Below are 13,553 nucleotides of genomic sequence, written 5' to 3'. Positions count from 1 at the left end.
ATACTCTTCTGTTTACGACTCTTCGAAGGTTTTAAAAACAACTACTTCTGACAGACAAGCAGACTCTCACGCAGGCGGCCACTAACACCGATGCTTACAGTCGGTCCCTGAGAGATCTGCATGCTCGATTAGGTAATTCCATAACAAGCCTTTACTCGCCGATTTGTCAAACACTCCCAGTCACAGAGCTGTATTTACCCATGCAGCTGCAAGCTATTCAAGGTTGTCCATTTTTTCCAAACATCAATGTTTTTTCTCATAGTGCCATCTCCACTGGAAAGAAAGATAGTGAAGAACTTAACACTCTGTACAGGTAGATGATTAGAGTTTAACAAACTTATTACGTTCAAGCTAAGTTACAAAACAGGTATTATTATTAATACCCATTAGAAGACAATCCAAATTCTCACAAACTACAAGTGACTTTCTATTTCTGTCTTGGGGACACTCTGATACATTAAACTTTTAATTATACTTTTAAATTCAATAGGGAAATAATAGATTTGAAAAAGAAACCTCATTCAACACTTAGAGAGTAACTTGCTTCCATTTGAGAGAAATACTAGCAAAATTAATTTTCGGGCATAGACCACAAATATCCTGCTACTTAGAAACCTGGTTAGTCAACAGTGGCATTTTAATCAGAATTACATGAATGATAAACTCAGACTCACAGAGGACCTTCCACAGCAAACTCAATTAAGCCAATTTAAGTTCTTTACCAAGAATTTTCTATATATCACAGTTAAACATTTTTGACTTTGTACTTTTATTACTGGAAATTATTTCCACGTAAATTTTATAACCCAGACTTGATTCCTTAATCTTTCTGTCCACATCTAATTTTATCTGCCCAGTTTTTCTGGGGGAATTCCTACATCTGTTGGCTTTCTCTGTAAAGTCTATTTTCCTTGGCAGTCTAGTCACATGTCCTTGAGGTAAAGGGTCTACAGGATGGAAATGTCCTATGAGATATAACGGCTTTCAAATGACTCCCTTCACTTGTATGCTGGTGGTTTAAAATTCTACCACAATCTTAGGAATTTCCTCAGCTTACCGCTTAGTGCTCACAAGGTCGCTTCATTCTCACAAAACATACAAGTGAGTTATATTTCTGATCAAAGGAACACAGGAGTGAGAAAGTAACTGACTCAAAGGAAAACTAGAAAACTGCAACCTAGAGACAAAGGAATGCAGTCCATGACCTATTTTAAATTTTAAAGGGGAACTCTTTCACGTATTTTAAAACGCAGCTATATTCCGTGCTACCAGCTGCAATTTTCAAACTGAGTTCTACCACTAGCAATACGCCCCTTGTTTAAACAAGGTGACATTTAACAGTGATGTCTCGTAGTAAACACCGTGTTTAGTGCTAATAGAGTTTTGTGGCCATTTTGCACTTGATAAACTCATGTGTTCAGAAGGCATTAAACTGTGATCACCACATATGTCACCGCCCCTGAGAACTTAACAGACATCTTTGGTTTTATTCTCGTTTTTGGTGGAAAAACTCAGTTACGCCATGAAATTCTTTTAGGGTAAATTCTAAAACTCTAAAACTTGTATGTAAAATTTGAAGAAAGAGATCTGTATAAATACAGGTAAAACGAGTTTCTCAAAGGTTTGAACTCCTAACTTTCACGATGCTAAGTAACATCCTTACCATAAAGCCCCCGTGTGATGAGGTATCACTCTACGATGGAGCGTCTTACGCGCGTGTGGGAAGGACGGAGGGAAATACCTGGGATGAGCACATCATTCCCAGCACTAGCCTGAAATGCACCACAGCGAGCGGCTACGGTGCTATTTTCCTCTCAGATATTTTCTTTATCTCTTACTAAAATTACTTATGAAAACCATCCCTTTCTGTAGCTTGTCGTTCTGTATCCTACGTCTGCCGTGCTATTCGTCACTAAGATTGTGAGTGTCTGTCTTCTGCCTAAGGCTCAGTGTCTCTCTCATACCAGCTGCCACAAGAATCACATGTAAACTTGTGCATGTGTTCATGTGCAGCTTCATTTCAGTCTATATTTGATTTGATTTCCTTAGTGGATTTTGGGCTTTCTGGGCTCTTAACAATATAAATACCTGCAAGGGACATCACACAAAATGCGATCATAGAAGAGAACCTCTTTCCTTCCGTTCACGTCTATCGTGAGTCTCGGTATGCTGGATGCGTCGTGGTTGACCACCATGATGCAGGGGCTGCTCAACCTTTTGGCCTGATGAACGAGCAGGTAGCAGCGCTTGTTGTCCACATCATTAGCGATGACAAATCCCTCTGGGAACATAAAACGTAGGGTCAGGTGAAACATGGCATAAGGAGAATCATTTCCTGAAATACATAAACTCCAGGCTGGCAGATGAGAAATGGCAATCCACTGAACTTAAGACCACAGCTTAAGATCTGCAGGAACTACGTAGGTGGTCCAAAAAGGAACCAGGTGGCTTGGCACAGATTTTCTGGTCACTTCAAAATTTCCAAACTTCAAGATTCATTTGTTTAACAATTATTCACTTCGTACAAACTATTGTGCCAAAAATGCCTTTTCTATTATTAATAACTATTTGTTAAAAAGGAGGACGTGAGGGGATTAAAAAAGGTGTAGAAAACAAAAGAATCACTGGACGAGTGTTTAAAAGCCTGCACGTGTGCTGGGGCCCCCTGCTAGACTCTGAGGATCAGACTCCTGGGGCGGGGTCCAGTCTCCTGAACGTCTGTGCTGTTCCCCAGGAGGTTCTAAGCTACACTCCCAGCTAAGAGCCGCTTCTGAAGGTTTCTGGGTGCTGCCTCTTCTCAGTTTGACTTCCTTCAGTTTGACTTCTGTGATAAAGACGTTTACCACAGAAAAGAGGGCTTTTAAAAAACAGTGCTAACAAGCACGACCCTTGAAACAGAATTAGAGCAGCTGGCTTAAATAAAAGCAAGTAGAATGAGACAAAGGCAGACAAAATTATTACAAGACTAACAAACACTATGAACAGTATTTTTCACTTCTTAATGGAATCTCCATAAAGGAGCAGCATTGATATTGTAATAACTGCCATTTTCTAAGCAATTTGCAATTTTATATAACATCTCCCAAGTTCAGAACTGACATCCATTTCATAAGTGTTGTCGAGTAATGTCACATAACTTGCCTATTAAATGGTGGTGGGATTTGAACCTGGGAAGTCTGACAGCATCTCTTAACAACTATACTCTACTGCCTCTCACATAGGCAGTAAATAACCAAAAAAGAAAAGAAAACCAACATGAAACTGTTACTATTGAAAATTCAAACTGAAATCTCTCTAGTATGGCTTAATAAATAAACACCATTTGCTTTTATAGAAAACACACATAATTCTAAACTAAAGGCTCCCTTCCCACAATGTGTGAATGTGGTTTGAGAACTAGGGAAGGCTGTGTGCCAAATGTCCAGTTCCACTTTCAGAGACAGAAAACCCACCTGCTTGTCACAGGCGGCTTCAGGCAATGTTGTGATCTTTTCCTCATCTACAACCCACCAAGGCAGCATTCCTACCCTCCGAAGAGCCAGCCCCACACATACCTGGGAAAGGGACATTCATGTCGGCATGCAGCATCTCAATCAACTGTGCAGTCTTTGATCCAGGTGCCGCACACATATCTAAGATCTATTAACAAAGCAAGAAAATGATGTTTTTATCTTAAGAATTATCAAACATTCTACATTTAAGACAGTTTTATGAGTCATTCTAGTATTTTGATTTCTATTCCAAGACCTAAATACATTTCTCTATAGAATGAACCTATAGCAGGATGTATTTAACTTACATAGATCTCAATATACACTGCCCGCACATCACAGAAGGATACAGATACTCGCTCCACAGGGGATGGGAACAGAATGGCATCAGAACCCAGTGAAAGCAATAAATTTAGGGAAGAACGAGCAAAGATACTAAGTATAAGACGCAGTGTAACATACTGCTACAGGGCAGAGCTGCCCAGGTTCAAATCTCGGCTCAGCCACTGACCAGCCCGGTGACCTCGGGTCAGTGACTTCAACTTTTCTTTGCCTCCTTTTCCTCATCCAGAAAAATGGGGATAGTGATAGCATCTACTCTCACAGGGATGTGTGGATAACAAATGAATTAATTCATGAAAAGAATGCAGAACAATGCTCGGCATAGAACAAGCTCTAGACACACACTCACTAGGATTTCAATCTGACTTAGTCAAGACCATTGACGACAGTCTGTGTAGTAAATAAATTAATAAACAAACTTGAAAAGGGAAGAAAACAGTTATCCAAGTTGTAAAAATTAAACAGGACAAAAATGCAAAAAAGAACCTAAAACAAAATATATATCATTCCCTACTTTATCCAAAGTGAAAAAACAAAAACAAAACCAAGGATTAATTATATTAAGAAAAAAGGTCTCGTGGATCGGCCCGGTGGTGCAGTGGTTAAGTTCGCACATTCTGCTTCTCGGCGGCCCGGGGTTCGCCGGTTCGGATCCCAGGTGTGGACATGGCACCACTTGGCATGCCATACTGTGGTAGGCGTCCCACATATAAAGTAGAGGAAGATGCACACAGATGCTAGCTCAGGGCCAGGCTTTCTCAGCAAAAAAGAGGAGGACTGGCAATAGTTAGCTCAGGGCTAATCTTCCTCAAAAAAAAAAGAAGAAAGGTCTCAACAAAACAGAGGCAGCCCACCCACCGCAATTTCCCACGTGACACACACCTTATGGTGAGGGTGGGCGTTCAGCAACAGTGGTGGAATCATGCTAACGGCTTCTTGACGGCTGATATTTCCCTTAGAAAACAAAATTTTAAAGAAATCAGCAATGACATTAGAAAAGGGAAAAGATCCCAATATTGGGCATTATTTCAAATGCAACAGAAAAAGACCATACATTCATACACGAAAAAAAGTCATATCACATGCACATTAAATAAGTAGGACAGATTTTTATACTAAGAGATCAATGGTTTTATACTAGGAGATAAAAAATGCCAGGTAAAGCCTAGGTAGGGATGACCATTAATACTAAAAGTTACTGTTAAAGTACCAGAAATGCAGGTATAATACTGAATTTTATTTAAAAAGGGGACTTGAAGCTCACATAGTCCCAATTTGCCATCTTAGGAAAGTAGGAAGTTAGACGAGCATCTCTCAAAGGTAGACAATGCCTCTGAAAGACTTTCAGTAACAGCAACAACCGAAGCACGCACAAGACAGAAAGCCACTGTTGGGAAGCTTTTCCCCCTTAGATTCTATCACTTAGTCCTCCTGTTCTCAGGAACAGGCCACATCTGCTTTCTATTCCTGAGAACTGCCTCTCAAAAAGACGAAGACACGGGGCCTAGTCCCATGGCCTAGTGATTAAATTTGGCAGGCTCAGCTTTGGTGGCCCGCGTTCAGTTCCTGGGCATGGTCCTACACCACTTGGCAGCAGCCATGCTGTGGGGCAACCCACATGCAAAGGAGAGGAAAACTGGCATAGATGTGCCACAGCTCAGGGCAAATCTTCCTCAAGCAAAAAAAGCAAGATTGGCAACAGACGTTAGCTCACGGACAATCTTCCTCAGCAAAAAAAAAACCAAAAAACAAAAAAGATGAAGACATCAACCACTGCTCCTCTCTTCCCTTCTCAACGATAAATATCGAAAATTCTTCACTAAATCATCCCTCCTTAAGGTCTTCACTAGTGGGCCAGGGCAACTGTTAAAATGTGTAACTGTTCAGATGCAGACAAAATTTTCTTGATGAAGTTCAGCACATGCCTCAACCACAACTCTATTTTAGCAGCCATAAGAATGAATGCCTTAAAAAAAAAAAGCCATAACATACAGCTACCAGGAAGGTTCTGCCCCTTTACAACACAGGTCTTTCGTACGTCAACGGACATCATCTGATACTTCAGGATCTGACTAATTCGTACATTCATACCTGCTCATTTTCACCTCGTGGGCTTCTGGCCAGGAAGGAGTCTGTGAAGACTAAATCCTGATCAGCTCACTACGCACACTGATTCCAAGCTCTGAGTTATACCTGCAATTCTGATAAGCCTGCCCTGTTTTCACCCAAAGCATTAAAGTAGGATGGAGATGTCAGGCCCTCTACTACAGACACGCCAGCAGTGAGTCACCTGATGCACAGCCAGTCTGAAGAACCCAGAGAGCATCCGGCCCTGCTGACTCCTGATGAAAACCTAGACTGGCTCCTTACGATGTATGCGACCAACACTGAACTCCCACCTCCTGCACCTTGTGGAGTCACCAAAATCTGGCTCTTCACAACCTACCCAACCATGCATCACTCCATCCCCATGAAGCCTCTGCTCTGCCGAAGCTCAAACCTAAACCATTCTCCAGCAATCTCTTCATCCTCACCTGACCTTCCCTCCAGATTAAAAGCTAAGCCAGAAAATACTTTCTTGTAGTCACCCAAGCACAGAAATCAGGTATGTGGCAGTATTTAGTTCTGTTTCTTCCTCACTAATGGGGGGGGCGGGGGGGAAGGGGGAGGTGGGACGGACACAACACACAAGAGCTCAGTTTACCAGGTTACCTAAATGGACAGAAAGCCAGCACAGTAGGAAACAGCTGTGGGTTGAGCAGAGGTCAGAACTGGGCAAGGTGAAGGGTTTCTAGATTGGTTATGGCTTCAGGGAAGAAACAAGAGAAACACAATAATTCTGTGAAGTGGACAGAGAAGCTCAGAACGAAAACGAAATAAGCATCATCTGGGACACACAGAGGTATCCTTGGCTAGAAAAAGGAGACCAGAAACTAGGAAGAGGCAATTTCTGAATTTAAATCATGAGATGATTAAGAATTCCAAAAGAATGAAAAGGAAACAGAAAAGCTTAAAATCTCCAGGCTTTGTGGGTATTCATTTAATCACATATCGCCTGAGGGAACAATTATTCCGTTGGGGACAGTTTGATGTTAAAGGTAAGCAGCCTAGTGACGGAACTGTAATCGAGGAATTTGAGACGGCAAAGAAACAGAGAGGTCATTTTACAAGAACCAAAGTTGTCATATTTAGGTGTTTTCTGTATGTTTGTTTTAGCAAAGGTGGAGTATAGATAGAAGCAAGAAAAAACAAAAGCAATAAAAAGTGAGTTTAAAAATCTCACTTTTAATAAAATAAATAACATGGCCATGAGAACATATTACTTTTCCTGTCCAACAGGCCCCTGCAGGTGCACCTCAGGAAGTGAGAGTGGATGGGCAGTGGTCTCCTGAAGGACGCCCCACCCAGGGGGCAAGTGCTGTGCTCACCCCAGCCCTGCAGCCACCCAAACCCAAGAGGGCGAGAAACGAGAAACCAAGGCGACAACTGTCACAACGTCCTCACTAAATTTCAGGATTAGATGAGCCAAACAAGGTAACAGCTATATAGTCAGAAATTACAGCTGGCACAGACACTTACAGGTGTCTTTTCTGCATGCCTTACCTGCCTAATTGCTCCCAGTACAAGCATGGTTAAAGGATAGCTATAATACTAGTGAGCAGTAAAGCTTTAAGGAAACCAAGAAATCAAAACAAATCTACTCACAGATTCAGTTTCGCTAACCAGAAACTGGTGAAACTTTTCCAGTTGGGGAGACTTTCTCAAGATTTTTCGACTTAAATTTGTGTGCCAGGCAAGTTCTTCAGGATACCTGACCAAAAAGAAAGTAAAACATTTAGGGATTAGATATATTAAAGTGCTCTCCTGACAACTTCTTACCTATACAGGTCACATACCAAATGAGACACCCATTTTGTTCTACTTGCTCACATGCACCATCCTCTCAAGTACAGTCAGCCGACACTGCATGATGTCCCCGGGACATAAGGAGCACAGTTCTACCTGCACCAGGGCCCAGCAAAAACAGGAGAGCCGGGGCTTACAAGAAACACTCGCATGTGCTATCATTATAAAAGTTTAATGATGAATGTTCAAGAACAGATAAAGTGGAGACTCCTCTGCTCTTCGCTACATATGGTAAGTTAACAACGGTATAGAGGTCACCAGAAAAAGAGACATAAGATAAATTACTTAAATTTAAAGAAGTACAGATCATACAGAATAAAATAATGGGGTAAGGCAGGTTATCAGAACATTTGACAAAAATGTCATTACAATCCTTTTTACTGTATTTTTCACTATTTCTAAAACAAACCAGTCCTATAATGCACTAAAATATTTTAAATATTAAAAAACCTTGGAAAGCACCAGTGCGTCAACTTGATCTCCTAGGCTGTTGTTTACACAGGCCTAAGAATGAAGCACCCCCTGCCACTTCTGTAAATGTGTCTGACCTTTCTGTTAATGATAAGGTCACTGATTAGCAAATGTGTTCTTAAACCTGGCTCGCGCCCGTCCATTGATGTCCACTTGCACAAGTCAGTACACTGACGCAACACACGCCCACAACTCACCCACTGCCAAGGTAAACACAACCTGTCCCTCGGTGATAAATGTTACTGCAATTTCAGCCCTTATATTAAGTCCTAGGTGGAATAATGAGCTTAATTTAACAATGCAAGGTTACAACATTGCCATTGTCAAACTACAGCTAAGGTGACAGCCATGAAAACGAAACCAGAATGTCTGGAAAACAACACATTTGACTACTATGAAACTGAGAGCCCATTTGACAGAAACAAACCCAGGCCTTAGATTGTGAGACACTACTCAAATGTCATGATATTATGAGATACATTTGAAAAATTCTTTCTACCAAAAAATGAGGCTTAAACTGGCTGATCTGTTCACGGGCACCCTCCAAATGTCCCCAGTGCTTTCATTCTATTTCCTATGCCAGGTACCCTCTTCAATATTTAACCTGTTTCAAAAATATAAAAGGAAAATACAATCATACTTATCAGGCAATCAAAAAACTAAGAGTTTAGTTTTAAATATTCCTCATTAGAGGTGAAATGGTACAGATACACTCACCTTTGGCTTTAGCTGTAGTATTCTGCAAAGTCTGCCATCCCATTGCAACCTTTGCAAGGCTGAACAGAGAAATGCCTACTTTTATTTAATTTCTGGCAACCCTGAACCGGCTGTGATCAATGACAGTATAATCATGCCAAGTTACCATCTTACCAATTCACCAAAACATCATTAGTCTGAATGCTGCATGCCATCAGTTATTGTAAATACCTGAGTTTTCGTTTTCAAACATAGATAAGCAGTCTAGATATAAGCTGAGTGAATGTTTCCTTATGTGCCTTATAGTTTCTAAGAGTTCAAATGTAAATTTACTGTAACAAGATTAAAATTCTACTCCAAGTAATTACGATTGTGAAAGCTGTTAATCTTATGAAAAAACTATTTAACAACTTTCAAAGACTTAAATACAAAAACAAACTGACAGTTAAAATGAATAAAAAGAATGTTTCATATATAACTTTAGGAACAACTTTTTTGAGCCAACAAATGTTTATTAAAATCTTTGCAGATTTTAACATCAAACAAAATAAGCACAAAGAAATGTACTTAATGCTTAGCGATGTAATTCAAATTTAGCTCGAGTCTGTAAAGCCCTATTTGGAAACTTATCAAGTCTCTACAGGATAACTTAAAAGCACCACTGTCACCTTTACAACTCGAAAATTCTTAAGGAAAAATAAAATCTCTGTAAATACACACAACATCTATGATAAACCAGCTCCAATCCAGACATTAAAAAAACATAAAAAAGAATGATAAGGTGTGTTAACAACATATTGTCAAAACAAGGCTTTTAGAAGAACATTTTAGGACAATTCCTTACAGTTCTGCGTCTGTGAAGAGTAAGGGGAAAAATGAAATCCGCCTAAGGTCTAAGTCCCATACTTAAAACTCCTTCTGGAAAACATGGTCCCCAAAAACACTTCTCTAAATCTTATTCTAAAATGTACCAAAAAGTTAAGAAACACATTATATGATCTTTTTTTTTTGAACAACATAGAAAACCACCAGACATCTTCGTAAGTTTCTGCTTTACTTGCTTGCTGAGAGATTTAGGGGTATCCCACATCTGCCAAGTGAATTTGATTGAATAAATGTTTATACAGTAAAACTGTCATGCAACTGTCACTGATAATGAAAAAAGCTAAGTATCAGGAAGCCAAATCATACAATATGTTGTTCACACCCTTCAGCTCGGTGTACAGAAAAGTAAAGCAAACAATCACACAAACAGAATGACTGGTTGTTATCAGACAGTGATTCACTTTCATTCTTCGACCACAGACAACCTTGACTGGATACAATTTTAGCATCTGGCCCTTCAGTATTCACGCAAAATGTGTATGCTGTACACATCTATGATATGGACACTGGAAACCCAAATGGCCAACGAAAAAGAAAAGTAAGCAAATCTAAAGCCCATGATTAATGAAAACCTGACCCTGGTTTGTGATCACTAAAAGGGTATCTAGAGAGGAAAGATAACATCACCCACTTGAATAGTCAAAACCTCTACAAGCTGCCAGACAATGCTGGTAAAATTCACCTTTTTACAGCAATCATTTAAAATAAGTTTTTCTGTTTTGTGAGGACTCTCAGTGTCTCAAAGCTGATAATCTGAAATGTGGAACTATAACAATTTACTTTAACGATTCTTTTTTTTTTGACGAAGATTAGCCCTGAGCTAACATCTAGCGCCAATCCTCCTCTTTTTGCTGAGGAAGACCAGCCCTGAGCTAACATAGGTGCCCATCTTCCTCTACTTTATATGTGGGACGCATGCCACAGCATGGTTTGGTAAGTGGTGGGTAAGTCCACACCCGGGATGCGAACTAGCAAACCCCAAGCCGCTGAAGTGGAAGTGGAGCACGGGAACTTAACCACTGTGCTACCATGCTGGCCCCTAATGACTTTCATATCTACAAATTAACCCAGGGCTTGTCGTCCCAACAGTTTGTGCTTGAATATTTCAGGTATTTTACAGGACAGCCTTACACTGTCAACACAAGGGATTGTCTTCAGACACCTGAGACTTGAACTGGGCCATGGGAACAAAGGACCTCCAGCCCAGGTAAAGAAAGAGTTAGCACGGGGGTGCAGAGTATGCTTGGGCGCTGGAGGCAGTGGGAAGACAATCAGCTGGGCAGCCTTGGCGAACCTTGTGAGCTTAAGTCTGTCCTTTTTCTGAAGGTAGAGAAGCCACTCTGCAACAGTTTTGACATGAGAAAACAAGGGGTTTAAATGGAAATGACAGAAGTGGCAACATCACAGAAGGAAAGAGGCTGGACAGACCTGGAAAAATTGACTGAACTCCATGATTCAAATATAGAGAGCCACAATTCATACATGAAAACTTGCACACCAGCGTAAAGTAATATCAAAAGGGGCTGGCCCCGTGGCTGAGTGGTTAAGTTCGCATGCTCTGCTGCAGTGGCCCAGGGTTTCACCAGTTCGGTTCCTGGGCGCGGACATGGCACCACTTGTCAGGCCACGTTGAGGTAGTGTCCCACATCCCGCAACAAAGATATACAACTATGTGGGGGCGGGAGGGGGGGTGGTTTGGGGAGATAAAGCAGGGGAAAAATAAAAAAGAAGACTGGCAACAGTTGTTAGCTCAGGGCCAATCTTTAAAAAAAAAAAAGTAAAAAAAAAAATTAATATCAATAAAAAGCACCAGGTAAAAGAACAAGAGAATGTCTGGGAAGTATATTCACGTTCTTTCGCGCTGACAGCAAATGCATTACCAAGAAATACATTCAAGTGACAAAGATTAAAATCCCAGGGAAACATCCAACAGCATGAAGCTTTGTTGTACCTACCAACTGAGGGGCTGTGGAACTTCAACTTTCTGACCATCCACCTCCAGGTCCTCCAATTCCTTGAAATACTTGTTCTTTAAGCAATGGAGAATCTCTTTTGCATGGCTATTAAAAAATAAGCACATTTCAAACTGATCTGACAGGCTAATTTAATACGTTTTATCTTTTTGTAAATTTAAGATTACAAAGGTTTTAAAACTAAAATTATCTTTACATGAGAGAAGACATTCCCTAATCACTGCCTTTTTATTCTATTCCTTTACAATTTAATCAGTCTTCATTGTTTAATCACTAAAGGGCGATAAACTATATACAATACCACCATATTCCTTCCCTCCTAAATGTGCCTACAGTTCCATTTTTACTTGCAGCTGATCTTGGAAAGACATCACGACAAAGATTTAAGAAGAGAGTGCCAGAAGTTGTACGCAACTCTGTAATGTCACAAATTCTCCTGCGTTTCAAGGGGCAGGCATCCTCAGCTCACGAATCCCCAGGAGTCAACCCTTTCCCCGACTTCATTTTTGTTTCTTATTCTAGCTTCCCAACTTGCAATACCTCCTTAACCCATTGTCGACGAAAATAATCCACAACCAATCTATAAATGAAAATTTGGGTGAGTTTATTCTGAGCTTAAATCTGAGGATTATAACCCAGGAGAGTCTTTCCACAAAGGAACAGAGCACTCCAAAGAAGTGGGCGTATACAGGGTGGTTATATACCCTCAAAGAGTATGTTTCACATATGATTGAAATGTCCCTTTTACAACAGTCACGAGGCTGCTCTGTCGGCACAGCGATTGATGGCAACGGCAGACAGGTCTGCTGTCTCAGTGAACACCGCGGGGTGGCAGGTGTGTTGCCAGAGATGAGCACTGCAATGGGTTCCCGGCCTAAAGAAAGATGCTTAATGTTTAAGGAGATGCCAACGTTGGGAGGGGGGAGAGAAGTTGCACCTTTATCTCAAGGGCCTTTGCTCTTGCCATAACGAATCTCTAAAGCAGATATACAATGCATGCTCAACGGCGCAAGACAAGGTCAGGCCGAATTAGGTTTACACAAAGTGGCTTCCTCATATACTCCAATATATCCTACTACTTGCCATTTTTATTTTTCACCATGCCGTTGGACCCCTGCGCTCCCTCCTCAATGCTTCCAGACTCCAGAATCCACACCGCTGACATGCAGCGGCTCTCCAATACTGTTAACACTTTCGGGTGAAAACATCCTCGTTTTTAACTTTGGGCCCCTCGTACCAATTCATGAGGAAACAAGCAAGGTCCCCCTACCTTTTGTAACCAGTAATTCTCAACGTGGCGGGGAGGGGCTCCCGGAGCGCTCCCATGAACTGGTCCCACTCGCCCTCGGGCACAATCTTGAGCTCCTGGTAGTAGTGCTCGAAGAGCTTGTTCTCCTTGACGATCTCGGGATACCCGCCTTCCCAGCCCTGCGGAACAAGAAGGACGTCCACCCAGGCCCGTGCAGCCGCCTCCCCCCCGCGCCCCGCAGGCCTCGGGGTCGGACAGGCCTACGCGGGGCCCCGGCCCGCCTTCGCCTGGCTCCTACCGCCTCACTGCGCTTCCCGCCGCCCTGGGCACCGTCCTCCGCGCCGTCCGGCCGCTGCCTCTGCTGCAGTCGCCGCCCCCGCGCCCGCCGCCCCATGGCCCCCGCAGCCGCGCACGCCACCCGTGTCCACCGGCCAGCCACCGCCGCTGCCGCCGCCGGACTTCCGGGCCGAGCTGAGGCCCCCGCGCGCCGCGCCGCGCCTGCTCCTCTTGGGGTCTGTAGGGACCTTCAAGTGCGCCAAA

At 42.1% G+C, this 13,553-nt stretch overlaps 1 protein-coding gene across 2 annotated transcripts in view; it reads right to left on the bottom strand.

Annotated features, from left to right (window-relative positions):
* Nucleotides 1–13,501, bottom strand: part of NSUN2 (NOP2/Sun RNA methyltransferase 2) — a 29,118-nt gene extending 15,617 nt beyond the window's left edge. Inside the window, exons 1-8 of one of the 2 annotated variants that reach the window (XM_070519883.1) lie at nucleotides 13,312–13,501; nucleotides 13,035–13,192; nucleotides 11,747–11,851; nucleotides 7,539–7,644; nucleotides 4,716–4,787; nucleotides 3,555–3,639; nucleotides 2,089–2,281; nucleotides 199–273 (exon numbers count right to left, since the gene is read on the bottom strand). In XM_070519883.1, the coding sequence (XP_070375984.1) occupies nucleotides 199–273; nucleotides 2,089–2,281; nucleotides 3,555–3,639; nucleotides 4,716–4,787; nucleotides 7,539–7,644; nucleotides 11,747–11,851; nucleotides 13,035–13,192; nucleotides 13,312–13,407 (890 nt within the window). In that variant the 5' untranslated portion in view covers nucleotides 13,408–13,501. The remainder of the gene's footprint in view (nucleotides 1–198; nucleotides 274–2,088; nucleotides 2,282–3,554; nucleotides 3,640–4,715; nucleotides 4,788–7,538; nucleotides 7,645–11,746; nucleotides 11,852–13,034; nucleotides 13,193–13,311) is intronic. The other variant, XM_014828416.3, reaches the window with a different exon arrangement.
* Nucleotides 13,502–13,553: the final 52 nt, after the last annotated feature.

This window comes from Equus asinus, chromosome 10 (assembly GCF_041296235.1).
Source record: "Equus asinus isolate D_3611 breed Donkey chromosome 10, EquAss-T2T_v2, whole genome shotgun sequence".
NCBI lineage: Eukaryota > Metazoa > Chordata > Mammalia > Perissodactyla > Equidae > Equus > Equus asinus.
Note: the sequence above shows the minus strand (reverse complement) of the source record. Positions and strands in the feature narration are given on the sequence as shown.